At 33.3% G+C, this 18259-nt stretch overlaps 1 protein-coding gene across 1 annotated transcript in view; it reads right to left on the bottom strand.

The window, feature by feature from the left end:
• The window catches only part of LOC119836311 (uncharacterized protein CG3556), a 56910-nt gene that overhangs the window by 4317 nt on the left and 34334 nt on the right, over nt 1-18259 (bottom strand). Inside the window, 4 exon segments of the mRNA XM_038361609.1 lie at nt 1-34; nt 3645-3742; nt 4935-5113; nt 5281-5356. Of these exon segments, the coding sequence (XP_038217537.1) occupies nt 1-34; nt 3645-3742; nt 4935-5113; nt 5281-5350 (381 nt within the window). The 5' untranslated portion in view covers nt 5351-5356.

The following is an 18259-nucleotide window of genomic DNA, read 5'->3' as shown; positions in this document are numbered from 1 at the left end:
AAGCCGCCCGAGGGGTGGTGGGGATTCGTGATGCCTGAAATTTAAGTCAAACTCAAAGTTATAATCAATGTCAAATCCTAACTCAAACTCTAACTCAAATATTCAGTTATTTACTTTCGTAAGAAGCTTTTCTGGATCAAATTATACAGAGATTTTTAACAAATTCTTTAGTTCTATAGATACTGATTTCTTATCGACTTAAGCTTGCACTATTTGTATGGTATATCTCTGAATAGTAAGTATAACTAGAGTCGCAGAAGAATTCCAACAAGTACCCATGGCCCCTTCACTAATGCGGCTCGACGGAACACAGTGGGGTTTTAGTTAGTACGCATCCAACAAAATCCACGACCTCTTCCCCGGGGGTCGTGTTTATCTATGTAAGATTTCCCCACTATTAAAAAAGTTATAACTAGAAAAAAATTTACAAGGTCGATTAAGTCTTTTTAATAATCACGATGAAATCTTTGCTCTTTATAATATGATATGAATATGAAGGTTTAAATTGGCTGATAAATGCATTTAAATAAACCTTTATAGATCACAGTGGAACATCATCATATAATCTACTTTAGAATCGGTGAATAAAAGGTTTTGATTAAATCAGAATTTGAATTTGAATGAAAAATTTACGGTACTGGCTCAAAGAAAAAAGTTTCATAACAAAGGACTCAAGTGGATGGTTTAATATCTATCAGCTCTAATTAAATGAATAATGTGGCAAAAATACCACTAACACACACCATTAAGAAATAATAAATCTCCTTTTAAATTGGTTAATCTTAAATTTCTAATCAGTTACACGAATTATGGGTAGATATCCAATAGGAACTACTACTGGTTTGTTACTACTGTTAATAAATTCGCTAAGGTATATAACGCTGAACAAGAAACAGAACAAATTATAACGCACGTCAGCAAATATGCCGAGTGCTGCGTGAAAAAAGTGATTAAAATTTCAGAAAAATACAGGTCAATTTTAGAATATATGCATACAGAATTCAACCATAGCAATTCCCTTGCTCACGTCTCATTTGAAATGCGTTGAAAACACGCATACGGCAATATTGTGGGAATACAATGCGAAAGGCAATACAACCTGACCTATATAAGTATTTTTAATTTGCAAGCCCCCGGCGGTTTTAATCAACGTTATCATTGCTGCGTTTAACTTTTGCATTGTGTGTTGGTGTAAATGTTATTTTTTCTGGTGTGTTTTTCCCATTTTTCCAAGCGGTTTTTTCTAGACGGGGAAGACTGTAGCGGGTTTAGGTTTGCAGAAAATAATGCATGTATTCGGTGAAGTAAATATTAAAATTTCTATGTATTTAAAATGTGCTTCGATTTAATAAATCTTTTGTTACACGGAGCAATTAACAATTTTGTAAGATTTTTAATTTTTTTAGCAGATTAAGATCAATTTATTTCTTCTTATAGGTATTATTTGCCTATTTTAATTTTTCGCTTCGAATGTGTTGATTTATTTATTTTTGTTTTTTTTCCATTAACATTTTAAATGTTATAACATTATAATATTACAATTAATTATGATATACAGCAAATATTATTGCATATATATTCAGATGTATAAACATTTGTTCAAGAAATTTATTCGAAGAATACGCTTTTATCGAAAATCGAACTCGAAACTTGTCTGCGATTATGATGCTTCACCACTGTACCTAAGCGTACTCTGATGAGATCCGACTAGATTTAATAAATTTTTAAAACCCTCGGAGCATTTTCATAACCATTCATTAGTAACGCCACATTAATTTTGTCTGAAATAAGATTATTGCATGACTACGTAAATTGAAATATTATTTAACTTTGGAAGGTTACTTTTTTAATATTCAGCTGCCAGTTTGAAATTTTTAGAAAGACATTTCTTTGGCGAGACAGCGTACACAAAACACGAAGTACACAGATGAAAAAAAAAAAGCTTATCACTCGTGACTTTACTTGCGTTTTTTAACAAATTCCCTTCAATTCTATTTCTTCAACATTTCTTTATTATGGTAATGTGACCATAGAAAATATATAGTGCTTTTTATCACATATTCTAAACGAAATTTGTGACATCATCATATATATTACATCAGAGTAGGCATGTAAATTTGACCCATTTTACCAGTTACTATAACTATGACAGTCTCTATAACAATGACATTTACAGCAATGTTATTTTCGTGTCATTGTTTTGATTTTAATTTAATTATCGTGCTTTTTCATTTATAATATAACTAACTAAATACACTAAAAAAATTACAATATTCACTAAGTTTAGCTTCCTTAAGTGGGTTTTTATAAATCTAAACTAGCATAGGAAAAATTTATTCTTCTATATGAATGATGCCATTTGTCTTTTACGACATTCCTCTTTCAACTTCAGAAAAGAATAAAAATTACAAAATGTTTTGAAAAACCGAAACATAATATAATAGATACATAAGCAAAATATAGTAAAACAACATTGGCGTTTGACCTAGTTTTGATTTAAATAAAAATACAACTACATAGCTTTAAAGTTTGAATTGATGAAATAACAATGCAGATTTGTTGAATGTTTGTTTCACCGCGATACATTCAATGGAAAGCAGGTTATTAAAGCGAGAAGGTCGAATAACAACCACTGATCAAACTTAGACAATCTATAGTCACCTTTTCAATGAAAACGTATCAGACCGATAGATAGAACGACAGATTATAAACGCCATCTATACTAACATATAATGCAGAAGAGTTTGTTTCATTGTACGCGCTAATCTCAGAAAATACTTGGACGATATGGATGGAACTTGGTGCAGACATAACTTGAGAACCGAAAAAGGATATTGGATATTTTTAACACCAGAAAAACATAGGAACGGGAACTATGCACTGAATATCCCATTACAGTTTCATTTTCCTCTCACTACGCGGAAATTTCGCGGGAAATATAGCTTATTATAATCAAATCTGCGCAGAATTTCAACACAATCTATTCACAAATTTATGCATTAAACACATAGGTCGTAAAACGAGCTATGTATGCTTTATTAATAAGTTTCGCACAAACGAAGCCGCGGCGGGTAGCTAGCGGGATATAATTTAAGCAGTAATATAGTTAACGGGTTGGAACAGCTATTTGCCGCGGTTTCGGTTAAATTCCATCTCAGCGCTGATATTATGTTGCGAAGTTGTTAATTGATGTTGACAAATTAATCTTAGTGTAATTATTATATTATTAAGAGGTAGTTATTAGGGGATGGGAAAGAATCTTTTAACTATTCCCTCGATTTTTCAACCGACTAGAAAATGGACGTTCTCAAATGTATTCTTTGTGTTTGCTATCTTCTAACTGTCCTTATCAATAAAGGGAAAGTGTAATACAATATTTATATATGATTCTTTTTTGTTTCATAGTAGGTGTATTAAATAGTGTCCCTTTTAAATTAGGCCCAGTTCTGACAGTTTGAAGGCGTTTTAGTTTTCTAATGGTGTATAAGTAGCTTTTATTCTGCATATGAAGGTATGAGAGATATAAAGGAAAGAAAGAATTTTGTATCCACGTCCTACACCACGACGACATTTTACGACGAATTTTAAGATGGTGCTTTTTAGTGGTTTAACGAACCTGAATTCCCATATACGATTATACTCACTTGGACATCATGAGCAGTATTTCAATTTCCATCTGCTTAGCAGACAGCTGCATTTCCAGGCTCTGCTGCTCAATTTCTTTTCCAGTGTTGTTTGCCAACTGAAAGCGGAAACATTTTTCGCTACATAAAGTTTTTTATTTATTTATTTATATTTATAAAGCCTTTATTTATTACTTACTTATTATATCTAATTACAATTTTATGATGGTTGTTAGTATGGTTAGTATTGACGAAGCTTTTACCGCAAAAAGCGGTCCTTAGCATATTTAATTACATGCCGTACTAATAAACTAACAAAATATTATAGAAAAAAGATGTTATAATAGATTTTGTCAATACCAACCATATTAACGACCATAAAGTATTAACTTATTTTTATTTATTTATCTTTATACTTTTTATTTTAAAAATTTACAATAAAACATAGACGAAACGACGAAACTATCTATTTTTAGACTTCATCAATAATGTTTGAGTAAAGCTCATATAATTGTAATAATGTGATTCTTACTTCTGAGTGCCTATTTGCGGTTGAGAAGTCGATTTTTTGTATTTAAAATAATGTATCCAAACACTTAATTAAAGCACAGACACATACACACGCACGATGGTGGAGCGTGATGTTAAAAATATTTACGATTTTAATAAAGGTTTGGTTTAATATTTGCAATACTGAAAGGTCGACCTTTCTCAAATATGAAATCGGACGGAAGGTCCTAAAAAAATAAAGCCCCGTGTGCTTTATTATTTTGTTTGTCATAAAAAATCGCACAACAATTTTCTACAAAAGTTACAACAGCATGTACTTTCATTTTACGAGTAAAATTATAAAAGCGAAAGTCCTTCTACACGTGTTATTCAGTGATCCAATTTTTATGATTGGTAGAGCATACTGCATAGTTAGAGAACCGAGAAAGGAAATAGAATAGTTTTTATTTCAAAAATCCCACGACACCGGGAATTATGCTCCTAAAACCATAGGACTTATATTTCAATGTGTGAGTCGAGCACGCTTCGGCTGGATTGGGCCAGCTCGCACCGGGGAAATACCACATCCCCACAAGAGACCAGTGTGATATAGTAGCATGCTACTGTGTTTCATTCAGACAATGGGGAAGCCGCAGGCCTGTATTTATTTCCTCACCAATCAATTCTTTCCTTATTCCTTACCACTTCAAAGCGGGCAATGCATATGCCTTTGCAAATGTTCATGGGTAGTGGTGATCGCTTACCCTCAGCGAACCGCCTTTAGCCAGCTATAGCATAAATAGAATTAAACAAAGCACCCACCTGTAAGGTCAACATTACGTGGTGAGTGTCATTCCCCCAGCCCCAGTCCAGCTGGCGATGGTTCAACAGGTACTGCAGCGCCTTCTGTATCGCCTGCCCCTCGTTCAGCGGCTCCGTCTCCCACACCACGGTGCTGGCCGGCGTGCTGCTGGCTGCCTTCGTGGTGGGCGCTTCGGTTTCTGTGATAACGATGGTTTGAAAATAATGGAAAACGAGCAAGATTTTACTAAATGGGTGAAAGAATAATTATTAGGACTAGGAACAGCAGCTATATAACATGTGTCATTGATCTCCATGCTACCGATTTGATGAATAAAATGAATATATAATATCATAAAGTACGTACCGGTCTGCGCAATCGCCGTGGAAGCTACCACCAAGAGGGCGCACAGCGGCAGTAGAGTGTGAGTCAGCATAGTTACCTGCAATCATTTTGAGTTAATTCGGTTATACATGGTGTAAACGTTAAGTTAGCTCAGGCGATAATTCCGTAACTATTACAGATATCAAACAATTTTTAAACTTAAATCGAAAGTACTTCACCTAATGAGTAAAATGACATTAAGACATTTTTTTTTAATGAGACGAGATTTGTCCAAAAACTATACATTAAACATTCCCGGTTTAATAAAGGCATGTTGTAGCGGACGTTGTTTTTTGTTGTACTACGGGCGATTGGAGTTTGAAGGAAATTTGTAAACGTAAATATAAAATAACAGGTTTATAAAATTTTTTTAATTGATTGCGGCAGGTGTAGAATAAGTATTAACTTAGAATCATGTATACTTTACTAGTTATATAGATGTGTGATTTTCATAAATCTATAAAATATTATAAACGTGAAAGTTTGTAAGTATGGATGTATGGATGTTTGTTACTCTTTCACGCAAAAACTAATGAACCGATTGCAATGAAATTTGGTACGTAGATAGCTGGACAACTGGAATAACATATAGGCAACTTTTTATCCCGATATTCCTACGGGATACGGACTTACGCGGGTGAAACCGCGGGGCGCAGCTAGTTATAAATATATGAATGATGGAAAGTTACTGTAATACTATTTTAAAAAGGCGAAAGGGTCCATTGTTTGTTTGTTACAAAAACCATTCGGCAGATTTCTAAATTTCTTTGCCATGTAATGGCAGCCAGGATAAGCGGTTAGTATAAAGTATACGATATTTGAAGTACATCTGGGACAAAGTAAGTCGCATTTGCTCGATTTTTACCTAAAAAGTTAAAATTTCAGATATTTCCGATAACAGATAGATATGTCACATTTAGACACTCTCTGTCCACGTCGAGTGTCCTTGAATATGTTTAAATGAGTGCCGTTTGTATGAGGTGGGACTGCGACTCGGGCGATTTTGAGACCAGTAAGTAGAGGTTTGTACCCAACAAATAAAAATATAGTTAAAATAAAAAACTAAGAAACACGCTATGTTCAGTCTATTCAGTAGTCTCACTTCCTTTTTTACAGGCGTATACGTAAGGATATTTTTTTATCCTTGGGAAATGCGAAATCCGAATCACGATGATAAGATAAACTCATAAAATTATTGCATTGACACCGTTCCTTAACTATTCAAAGTTAAAATTTAATTCCGTATAAAAGTGAAGTCCCATGTCCCCTACTGGGGTATGGGGCAGATGATATACATCTGTTTCACTGATCGATTTTCTTTATGGACAAGTAGATGATCAGCCTTCTGTGTCCTGCCAGACCGGGACATTTTTTTTTTATTGTCCCCACCGGGGATCGAACCCAGGACCCCTCGGTTCCACGCTCACGCGTTTACCACTGTACCAAGGAGGCGGTCAATGATAAGATAAACTCATAAAATTATTGCATTGACACCGTTCTTAACTATTCAAAGTTGAAATTTAATTCCGTATAAAGTGAGTTAAAGTCGAGTTAAAGGCGTCGGTTACATACAAGCATACAGATGAAGCTAATAAAAGTCTTGTTATGAAGAATTTTTTTTAATAAACATAGTCAATTTAGCTCCCGAAAATGCCCATCAGCATTTGCAAAAAAGAGTCCTATTTCTATGTCGTATGTTTTTATTTATTCTAGTGTTAATCACATTAATTTGAACAAAGTACCTTAACTAGGAAATATTATGTGAATGGTTACTGTCATAAAGAAGTGTCTTATTTGAATTTAAAGCATTATATGTTTTTGATACGTGACGTAGATTTAAAATAAAACCCAAGTTAATACGGTAAATTGAATCACTAAGATTTCATAAACGTGAAGTTACTGAAACCACTCATATTATAGCCACATACAAACGACATGTGAGCAAGGAGAATTTATATTTCCCAGCAAAGATCCCGCTTGACGCGGCGCGAGATAAATGAACTTCCATCTTGTGCTGTCTTCCTGGTACTAAACCAAAAGTGTATTTATCAGTGGAAATGTAATGTTCGTTTGTTGTTAAATGTTGTTACGATATATCTTTGTGATTTGAAAACGAGTTTTTTTTTAAATAAAAAAAGTATTCATGCTTTGAATTGGTACTTAGACACGGCCATGTTTAAAACTTTAACGTCGATTCGAATTTTCCTATTAAGGGGTCGTCCATAAATTACGTGAGGTGTTTTTTTTTTAATTTTCTGTGAGATTCACTCCCACCAAACATGTCACGTAATAAATGAACGCCCCCTAACACTCGCATCTTTATTTACAAAACTTGTTAAAAGTGCTATTACTCAGTATTATGCTAATATGATCTGGATATTAAGAAAGTAGATTAAAAAATAATTAATTAATATAAAACAAGAGGCACCGTGTTAACGGAAAGCGTTTCACGGGCGAGCGCCGCCGCGCTCTTCAATTAGTGCACCAGACGGAAAATTAGCAACGCCCTGTTAGATACCGGCCGTAGTACACGAGCGGCTGAAACGCGGCGTTTCTTTAGCACATATTTGCTTGGACGAAACAAACGGGCAAAAAAAAGGTGTGTGTGCGATTCACACATGATAGAAGTGAAACTTCAATAAATCGTCAAAAGAATGAATAAAATAGTATGTATATTTCTGTCTCATTCTTTGTCGGCTTCATTCTACACATTTTTGTATTTCTGTCTCTTACCTGTCGTTTTTCCGTTGCATCAGGTTTGAAATCACAACGATTCTAAAGAAGTTTCACTTCAAAAATCAAAAGATTTGTTATTCACTTCATTTATATGTATATATTTAAGTGTCTAGTAGTCCATTTATGAATATCCTACACAATTACAAATATCATCGTCATCATCATCATCAGCCCTTATTTACAAATATAAAAACGAAAAAAAATACACTTTTCAATACAAGGGTTTACACATTTTAAAGGACGAAATATAATGGCATATTTTTGTTACTCTCAGAAATTATAGCGGTGCTGGTTCGATGGTTAGACCCTCAGACTTCAATCGAAAAGTCCAAGGATCAAAACCAACCAAAATTATGTGAACATCCACATCACCACTGCTCGAAACGGTGAAAGAAAACATCGTGATGGAGATACGATTAGTCAAGAATCGTAGCTGAGAACCGTTCGGATGTGAACGCCCTGCGACGTATGTTATTCAATTATATTTTGCATTGCTTCAAAGTATTCAATTAACAGGGAATTTATTAATGAATAAGAAAATAAAAGACAAGTAACAAGAAGATATTATGGGAAATGGTGAGCGAGTAGAAATATATTCCATATTTTTTCATTTATATTTTTTTCAGTCCAAAGTCTAAAGGGTTGTGCTTGCTAATGTATTTTTAAATTTAACATGAATATTCGCATTTCTTTCATTAACGCGTAATTGTTTATTATTTATTTTTTGAATTTATAAATGCAAAAACAAATACAATATTTTCAACGATAACATTTGTCGAGGTTAATATGTTTATATCATTAAAAACACAACTAAAACGGCATTTAATTTATAACTTGTTAAAAAAACCCTACTGAGTGCTTAAAAGTAAGCAAATAATTTAGCATAATGTTTGTATCGATTTCTTATGTGGCACGCAAGTCTTTTTTGCCTTTAGTATTTTTGAGTAGCTTTTTTCTATAGTTTTTGTCATCGTTATTGTAAGTTTTTGTCCATTTGACCTTTGGCAGAATAAACCTTTAAATTTCTTTCTTTCAAGTATATGTATATGTTCTGCATGCTGCATTTTTGTTACACGCCCCAACGAGAATCGAACCCAAGACCGTTCAGTTCCAGTTCTGGAGTTAACCAGATTGCTATCACTAGCCAAAGTGGAAGTCACAAATAACGAAAAGCGTGGGTATAAATATAAAACTTTGAATATATTGCAGTGACATTTAAAATGTGGAATCCTAGCGTTTCTTTATAGCGACTTTGATTCAATTTTACCAAGGGCTGTCACTCAAAACTATAAGTCGCTGTCACTGAAAACTTTAGCTATATACACATTCATGGTAAATATTGTTTCGTTAATATAAGTACAAATTCCTAAACAGGTACAACGTATATATTAGTACACTTATTGATTAAAAGTACTTTTGTCAAATACGCCTATACCAAAACTTGATATCTAGTTAAAATTATTTTTAGCAATATAAATTATGTTAATTATCATCAATGATAAAAATAAACTTTTCTTTAAATTCACGTCACAGAACTACCCAAAAATAAATCAAATACATTATTTTTTTTTCTTAACTAAGAGCTGATTCGCATTAAAAAGCAACAATAAATAATAAAGTTTATGTCGCAGCGTCAGCCCTAATTCCATCCCCAAGGTATCGCGGCGCCGATGTAAAAATGTAAATTGTCTGCTTCGCTCGTTCTAATGCATATTTTACATACGTCGATAAGCAAAATTTGCATGTGTTAGGTGCGAGTGTTGTGTATGAATATTTGATATCCCGAAATTGAGCTGGAATGTCGTTAAATGGAACGTGTTATATTTTTTTTTCGATCGCTCGTTTTGCCAGTATTTAGTTGGTGCTTTGGAGTTTTTAAGCGAAGGAGGTTTTATGTTAGAAGGTATTTTGGTTTGGTTTTGTTCTCGATAACTCTTGGATTTGTGTTTTATAGAAAATTGTCGTCATTTTAGAAGTGGTATTCAGGTCTTTTCTACCAGGGTCTTGGGTACCTATGCGCTAATGAAAAAAGTATTTTTTCAATCATTAGGGTATACATGAAAAAAGTATATTATTTTCAAAACTTTCATCGTTTAATTGTCTTCAATAATTAATTATGTAATTTTTGACATTAACAGTAAGACGAAAAGAAAGGATGGAGCTTCCGTTTCATTGATTCATTTCATCACAAAAATCGCTAAATTAAGACACACAAAAAACGGATTATGTTTATTTTTTTGTAACTGTTCGAACACCGGCTTGTTTTTATTTAATATGTATTTTCTCGTTGCTCTCGCTTCAAAGAGAAAGTTCTGAGTTTTTCAAAAGAATTACCGATGCCCTTAACGCAATATGTATTTTCGTGGTAACTTTGGAAATTGGGATATTGCTACACAAACTTTGGAAGTGTTTTTGCTGCCATTAAGGCACATATTTTGAGGATATTTATGATAATATTAATAGAATGTCAGAAATAACATAATCAGATGAAAAGTAACCAATCATAATAAAAAGTGACCTTATATTTTCGTTTGTAATAGAAGTCGGAAAAATGATTTTCAGATAGACACCCATTTATCAACTAATGGAAAATGTGAAACCGAATTCGATTTCTTTCAATAGTTTCGCCTAATAATAGGGAAATTACATACAGAAATGAACCATTTCACTGTTGTGGATTCTTTGGATAAAATGATCTTATTTCTAATATGTTATTTGAAATGTCTTTTATTATATTTACTCAAACGTAAATATTTAGTCATACCATACCGTTTGGTCCCGCACATCTAAAAATACATCGTGTCCATATTTCCGGCCCAAGGGACGGCGGACTTGGGACAGTGCCCTGACCTTTATAATGTGAACATATTGGATTTCTCTCAAACTATCCAAGTATTTATATAATATAATGTTCTACAGAAATTCTTTGATCAAATCCTTTGCTTGGCTTATACCCTGTTTCAAATTCATTGTATAATATATGTTTTAAATCGAGTTTACATAACCCTTTACGTATATACGGGGTCATAAGATTCTGTAGTTTAAAACACGTCACAATATAATAAAAATTATACTCTATGAGATAACGAGTATTTAATCGATTTTTTTGAGAAAAGAGAATGTGATGGGAAAATCCTGATTAGTTTGGTGAACTCGATTAATTCTTTGTTGATTTGATAACTCTATCAAAGCAATCCAAATTTCATAAACAATCCATATGCTGTTGGCGTGTTTAAGAACAAACATCCAAACAAACTTTCGCATATATAATATCAATATAACAGATATGCATAGGTGTGCTACATGTCAACTTCAATGGAGCAGCAAAATCTATAATTACACAGGCACAGCTAACGCGTAATTAATGCGTAATTTATTACTTGTCAATAATTAATATGGATGATGCAGAGTGTTGGCGCGGTTCCAAACACAGGAGCTCGGGTGGTACAATGTGTTTATAGCTGTGATATTGTTATGGGATTATAACATTATTTATGGCTATCTGATACTGGGAGCGGTTGGGCAGTGGTTAAAGTCTTCGTAAAATTTTTGCTTTTTTATGACATAGCGGGCAACTGAGCTGGTGGTTCGCCTGATGGTAAGCTATCACCAACGCTCATGGACATTTGCAGAGATAGTGCCTCAGCGACTGTATCGCTTTTAGGGGGTAAGAGATAAGGCCAAGGATTGACGACTGGAAAGTGGGAATGGAATGGGCACAGCCGAAAAACTCAGTAGTATGCTATTTCTCGCCGGTCTTTGTTGGGGGTTAAAAATTTTTCATCGTTTGATTTGTACGTGAGTACAGGACTGCTGTAAGCTATACATGATCCACGGACGAAACCGTGACGAACAGCTAGGCAAATTTAAACTTAGATCATCGTCATCACCATCATCATTTGCCCTTATATGTTCCCACTGCAGAGACTCGGGCCTCCTATGAGGCCTTAACCCACAACGCTGGCCAAGTGCGGGTTAGCAAATGTCAAATGTCGTCAAACGTTTGATTCGAGATACAGGTTTCCTCACGATATTTTCTTTCACCGTTTCGAGCATTGGTGATGTGGATCATGTGCAGATAAATGGAAAAATAAATTAATTTCTTGCTCGCTCGATCGGTTCCGAATCCCGACTCTTTGCTTTAATAGGTCCTAACTATTGAGCCACCACTACTGCCAAATCAAAATAAATGAAAATTTTTAACAAGATAAATTAAAAACTTCTTACACGTATGAAGTGTGAGTTATCTAATGTTACATTATCTATCATAATTGATGAAACAATCCTTTCTGGAATAAAAACTACTTTCATTTTCATTTATACATCCACAGTTCAAATGATAATACAGTTAAAATAAAATACAAAAGAAACTCTAGAATAGACTAACACAAGCGAGATAGATTATGCGCTAAACTTTTGTACTAGCTCTGAAGTTAGTGTTAAAGTTTGATAAATGGGTACCTAAGTCAATTTGATAGCATTGAGCGTACCTAGATGTTAGATAACATTTTAAGTACTAGGTACTACCTACCTATGGTTATATATTATGAGCTGTTTTTCAGATACACATTTAAAATACCCTTTAAATATAGAGCTATGGAAGTTGTGGTTAGATTCGAAGGTAATTACGTCTGGTTTAAATTTCATGTTTGCTAAATTTTGTAGATAACTATTTATTGTGTCTTAATATATTTTTGATAAATTACTGTATAACAACCGACTACAAAAAAGGTGTGTTTGTTATCTCATAACTTTTTTTTTAAAGCTGATTCCTGTCATGTGATTAAAATTTAATCATGTGCTTGCAATTGGAAAGCGGCTTGGTTTTTTATTAAAAATAATTAGTGTACACAAGGTACACTTCTTTTAAAAACTGCATTGTTAATAAGGATCACAATTATCCCTACTAGTCCCTACTAATATTATAAATGCGAAAGTAACTCTGTCTGTCTGTCTGTCTGTTACGCTTTCACGCCTAAACCACTGAACCGATTTTGACAAAATTTGATATGAAGATAGAAATGAACTTGGGAAAGGACATAGGATACTTTTTATCGCGAAAAAAGGGTAGAAAGGGTTGAAAGAGGGGATGAATGTTTGTATGAAAGTTCGTTATTGTGAAACCGATTTTGATGAAACTTGGTGTGAAGATGGAGCTAAACGTGGGAAAGAACAAAACATACTTTTTAATACGAAGAAAATACTCCTTACCATGTAGCGCGATATAAGCGAATTATACGCGGGCGAAGCCGCGGGCGAAAAGCTAGTAATTAATACAGATTAGTATAAAAACATGTACATAGAAATAAACAATTTTTTTATACTTCCTTATACATGAAGTGGATTTATAACAAAATTACCGAGATATATGTTGAGTTAATAACCTTTTCTGAAGTCGGTTAAAACATTTAACTAGCATTGCAAGAAACTTTAGTCCAACGTTCCTAACAGTGGCGTGTAAGTGGTGTATAATTTACATCTCTTTGAATACTTGATTTTATGTTAATTTCATTTAAATTAGTTCTTGTAGTTACTGCGCCATTTGGGAATAACTTTATTTAGATGATAGGTCTTTATTTAAATATAGCAATACAGACGAAATGTTCTGTAGGATACTTGTTGGAGGTTGAAATAAACCCATATTAAAATTAAAAAATATTAGAGGTATCATAGGCATAGGTAAACAACTAAGACCAAGAAAAGTGTTTGTTTTAAAAATGCTGCTAAAACAGACATTTGCGTGTAAATAAAATAAAACTTTAGCACCGTTACGATGCTATATATTGGACGACAGTTATAGTTTTATATTATACTAGCCGTCCCCGGCTTCTCCCGTGGTACATGATACATAGCCTATAGCCTTCCTCAATAAATGGGCTATCTAACACTGAAAGAATTTTTCTAATAGGACCAGTAGTTCCTGAGATTAGTGCGTTTCAACAAATAAATAAACAAACTCTTCAACTTTATAAAATTAGTATATAATTTATATTATTCAAATATCATATCAATAGTCATATATTTACCACTATTAATAATCAAATACATGCCTAATGAACTATTAACTACTAACTACATAAATATCAATTAAATCGATCGTAATAGAGACAAAAGTTCATAAATACATTATCCAATATTGAAAGACTCGACAAAAATTTATTTTCAAAATGGCCGACAGTATGAAATCAATTCATCAAAGAAGTCGGAACAAAATGGACGAGAAAATTACAATTGATTATAATTCATCCAACGTTTTACTAATCTCGTTTGAATTCGGACGTTATTTCGGGGCCATTAGAAATTCCTTTTTTATCTTTTTTTTATCTTAATGTTTTTACTATTTACTTATTGAGACGAGCGTCTAGTAATATATAAAATGGACATTTAAGTCCCAAAGCGCATTATAGTATATAGAGAGAAGTTGTAGAATTGTATGAACTTAAGCTACAGAAGAGTATTTATGAGCTAGCTCGTATGCTTACGTATACTCTAAGTTAAACTTATGTATATAAGAAACTACCTAAAATTTAAGCCGTTCATATAAAATATGTTTTTTTTTTCTGGCAGACAAAGAAAGAAATGACAAGACAACAAAAAAAAAAATTATCCAATCAGATCAGATCAGTTCTAGATATGTCCTGCTAGACCGCCTCTTTTGTGAGTCACTACCGGTAAACGAATCCAGGACCCTACCTACGGTTCTAGGCTCACGCGTATCCACTGCACCAAGAAGGCGGTCAAAGTCAGTAATTTATATTATAACAAGATTAAATAAAAAATATGAAAAACATATATCTATATCTCATACATTTTAAACAGTCGTTACGCGTAATATGTTATCCGTTTTGGGATATGGGATTACACTGAGCCTTATGAATATTAACTGCCTCCTAAATAATAATATTATAAATTTATAGGACGCTCTCGTGAGATATGAAATGTGTTTTCTAAAGCTGTACTTAATTTTACTTATACATATCTTGTATTTAAACAAAGTACAAAATATGCACTTAAAGAACAAATACAATAATACTATTTTAAAGTAATCCTATGTTTAAACAAGTTTCCTAACTCTATTTAGTTTTAATTTTATAATTAAAATAAGCATATATCCTTATTTCATTGCTAATCTATCAACTTGTTTATTTCATAAACAACGACTGAGTAATTTTTGAATGAAAACGAAACATTTATTTAAATGTAAGAGTTATAAAAAATCGCATGGGAGAACTTTTTGTAATAACTATAAAGTTACGCTTACATGAATGTGATTCTTACTTCGTCAGAAAACATATCAATTAAAATAAAACAGAATGCAAGAGTCGGTACTGTTTACAGAATGTGAAAGGAGAAAGGGGCTGCCCTGGTATAAAAGCTTATTTTACCATTAAACGCCTATTTATAGGGGTATAACTAAAAGGATAATTTTTACCTTAATTGTATTCTGGATTAAATTAAGTGTCATAAAGTTTATCCACTCGGTAATAACACTATAAATATCACCTTTGTAATTATATGATGTTTATCAATGTTTTACTTAACCCATACTTTGTTTCTTTATCTGTTTATTTGAGATTTATCGCCAATATTTTTATTTCGTTATTTTTGGATTCGTTAATTTGACATTAATTCAACAACAGTTAATGCTAACATACAAATAAATAAAAACAACTCCTTTTTTATAATGGAATAGCTGTGCGGCGCGGTTTTACTCGTTTTGATTTTAGGAACTAAAAATTATTCTCACAAGAAATAAAATATCTGAAAAATAAGAAGAAGAAGAAGAAAAGGCGATTGTTGCCCACTTTTACAAAATTTTTTATTGCTGCCACGGGCCAATTGGTTAATGGATTAATAGACTATCAATAAGAATATATTTCAATTCGAACCAGTAGTTTTAGACATTAGCGTGTCCAAACTCTTAGGCTCTATAATATTACTAAAGATTACTAGTATAGTATTTTTTTTTTTTTTTTAGGTTACAGTCGGCAATGGAGCTTGATGGTAAGCGCTTGATGGTAAGCGCTACCACCGCCCATGAACATTTGGAGAGGCATAAGGTCCATTGCAGACCTTACGCCTCTACAAATGGATTGCCGGCTTTTTGGGAAGGGTTTAAGAAAGGATTGGCGATGGGAATAAAGGAAAGGACTGGGAAGGGTAAGGAAAAGGATATGGGATATTTATATTCTCTATGGTAAAGATGTTTAAAAATTCACATCTTCAGCAAGTCAATAAGCAAGTGCATGGTCCATACTCATTTATCGCTCGATTGCAATTTCCTGTTGTCTCCGGGACTGCACTATTTCACCGGTAACTCGAAATGGAAGGATTCATTGACTTCCTTTAAGATGTCGTTTATTATTGTATTTGGATTCTGTTACAAAGAAATGCAAGCTAATGATTACGTGTAATTTTAATATGCGCAATTGCTGGTCGTGTCGTGTGAATTTTGAAAAGAGACGCGATGTTTTTAGATTCTTTTTGTTTTGTTTTCAGGTTCTACATAAACAGTTTACAAAATTTAAAGAAAAATAGACTTAATTTCAAATGGTATACATTCACAAATCGTATGCTCGTACAACATGTACAAACAAACATTACGACTGAATGATCCTTTTGACTTTATAGCGAAGAATATTTCGAACTTTGTGTATTAATTTCGTAGTCTTTTCTGGTTTGTTAGTCATTTAACTGATACATAATTTTTGTTAAAATATAAAAATATGGCTATCAAAATAGCATCTATACTAATAGCTAAAACAATTTCTTACTAACTATTAGACCTGTGCAAACATCCAAGCGTGCGAATAAAATATGCATATAAAATTGAGAGCGTGCACGAAAGTTCCACAGGGTTCTATACTGGGGCCCATGCTATTCATAACGCATGGAAAATGCGAAACTGAAAAATCCTTATCCCGTGCACCATAATCGCGAAGTAACAAAGGCAAAATACATATATAACGGAAACACAGGCGAGGAACAAAGCGCTTTGCCCGGCCATTCGTACTGTATCGCGGGTCGAGTGCGCCTAGTGCAACTCGACATACATCCCGATGTCCCAAACGCTTTGTAATGCAAATCATAGTGCAGCGGATTATGAAATTTTGTTACGGAATAAGGGTGCAATTTGCGTTGTATTGCAGTCTATCAATGCCTCGACCTCATTGTCTACTAATTGGATGATGTAATTGGAAAATTTTCTTTCAACTATTTATTTTCAACGTTATTTTTCTTTAGTTTAATTTTTAAATACTTAGGTGTTTTAACTGTCATATGTCATGTTTTATACCTTAATCAGTTTATTTTATATTCTTTGTGATTAATAAACCTCGGTTCTCATTTATGTGCAAAAATATACGAAATAATTGTAAAATAATCCTTAATTAACATGCAATAATCAGAATGTACGTACTCATTAGATTTTTATAACAAATGATGCACGTCATTATTTCACCATCACATTAATAAATAAGTATTTTAAGTCTTAATGGGCAAAACAAGTCAATTTTTATGTATATAACGATATAATACAATAATTATGCTGCCATTTTCACGTCATTATCTTCGCTGACCATGACCCAGTGCTAAAGTGCAGTGGAATTATAATACTTAATATGCAAGAAGTGGGTTTCCTCTAACCATGAACATTTGCAGAGGAATTTTAAAAAAGAAAATGAGTTATAAATTAACTGTGTTTCAGCAGTTACATGAACGTTTGTTATTTACATAATACATTTGTTGGACGAATCGATTGTATTTGCAGACAAGTAGGTTGAGTCGAGCAAGCTTTGGTACGAATTGGGCCAGTTCGCAGGGGGGTAGTAACACGCCCCCATAGAAAACCGGTATGACATAGTAGCATGCTACTGTGTCAAACGGTATGTGCAGGGAGCTGGAGGCCCTTTCCAGTTGTCCATCTTTTCCTTATCTTTTACTCCTTAAAAGCGGGCACATACGCAGAGCAATAGTGATCGGTTCCCATCAGGCGAACCACCAGTTCAATTAACCGCTATGACAATTATATTTATCAATATAATTTTGTTTTGTTAGTTCATAGTTCAATGCTCACTCAATATCCACTGCTCTGAGGAGGTTTTAATCATTCGATCCCGAATTTACTCCCATACAATGCAACTAGTAAAATCATTCGTACAAATCACAACGAGAACGTGCAGGCTCCAGTCTCGATTCAGAAAAGTCCCATACAAATTGTCAAATC

Source organism: Zerene cesonia, chromosome 23, assembly GCF_012273895.1.
Source record: "Zerene cesonia ecotype Mississippi chromosome 23, Zerene_cesonia_1.1, whole genome shotgun sequence".
In the NCBI taxonomy this organism is placed as follows: domain Eukaryota; kingdom Metazoa; phylum Arthropoda; class Insecta; order Lepidoptera; family Pieridae; genus Zerene; species Zerene cesonia.
Note: the sequence above shows the minus strand (reverse complement) of the source record. Positions and strands in the feature narration are given on the sequence as shown.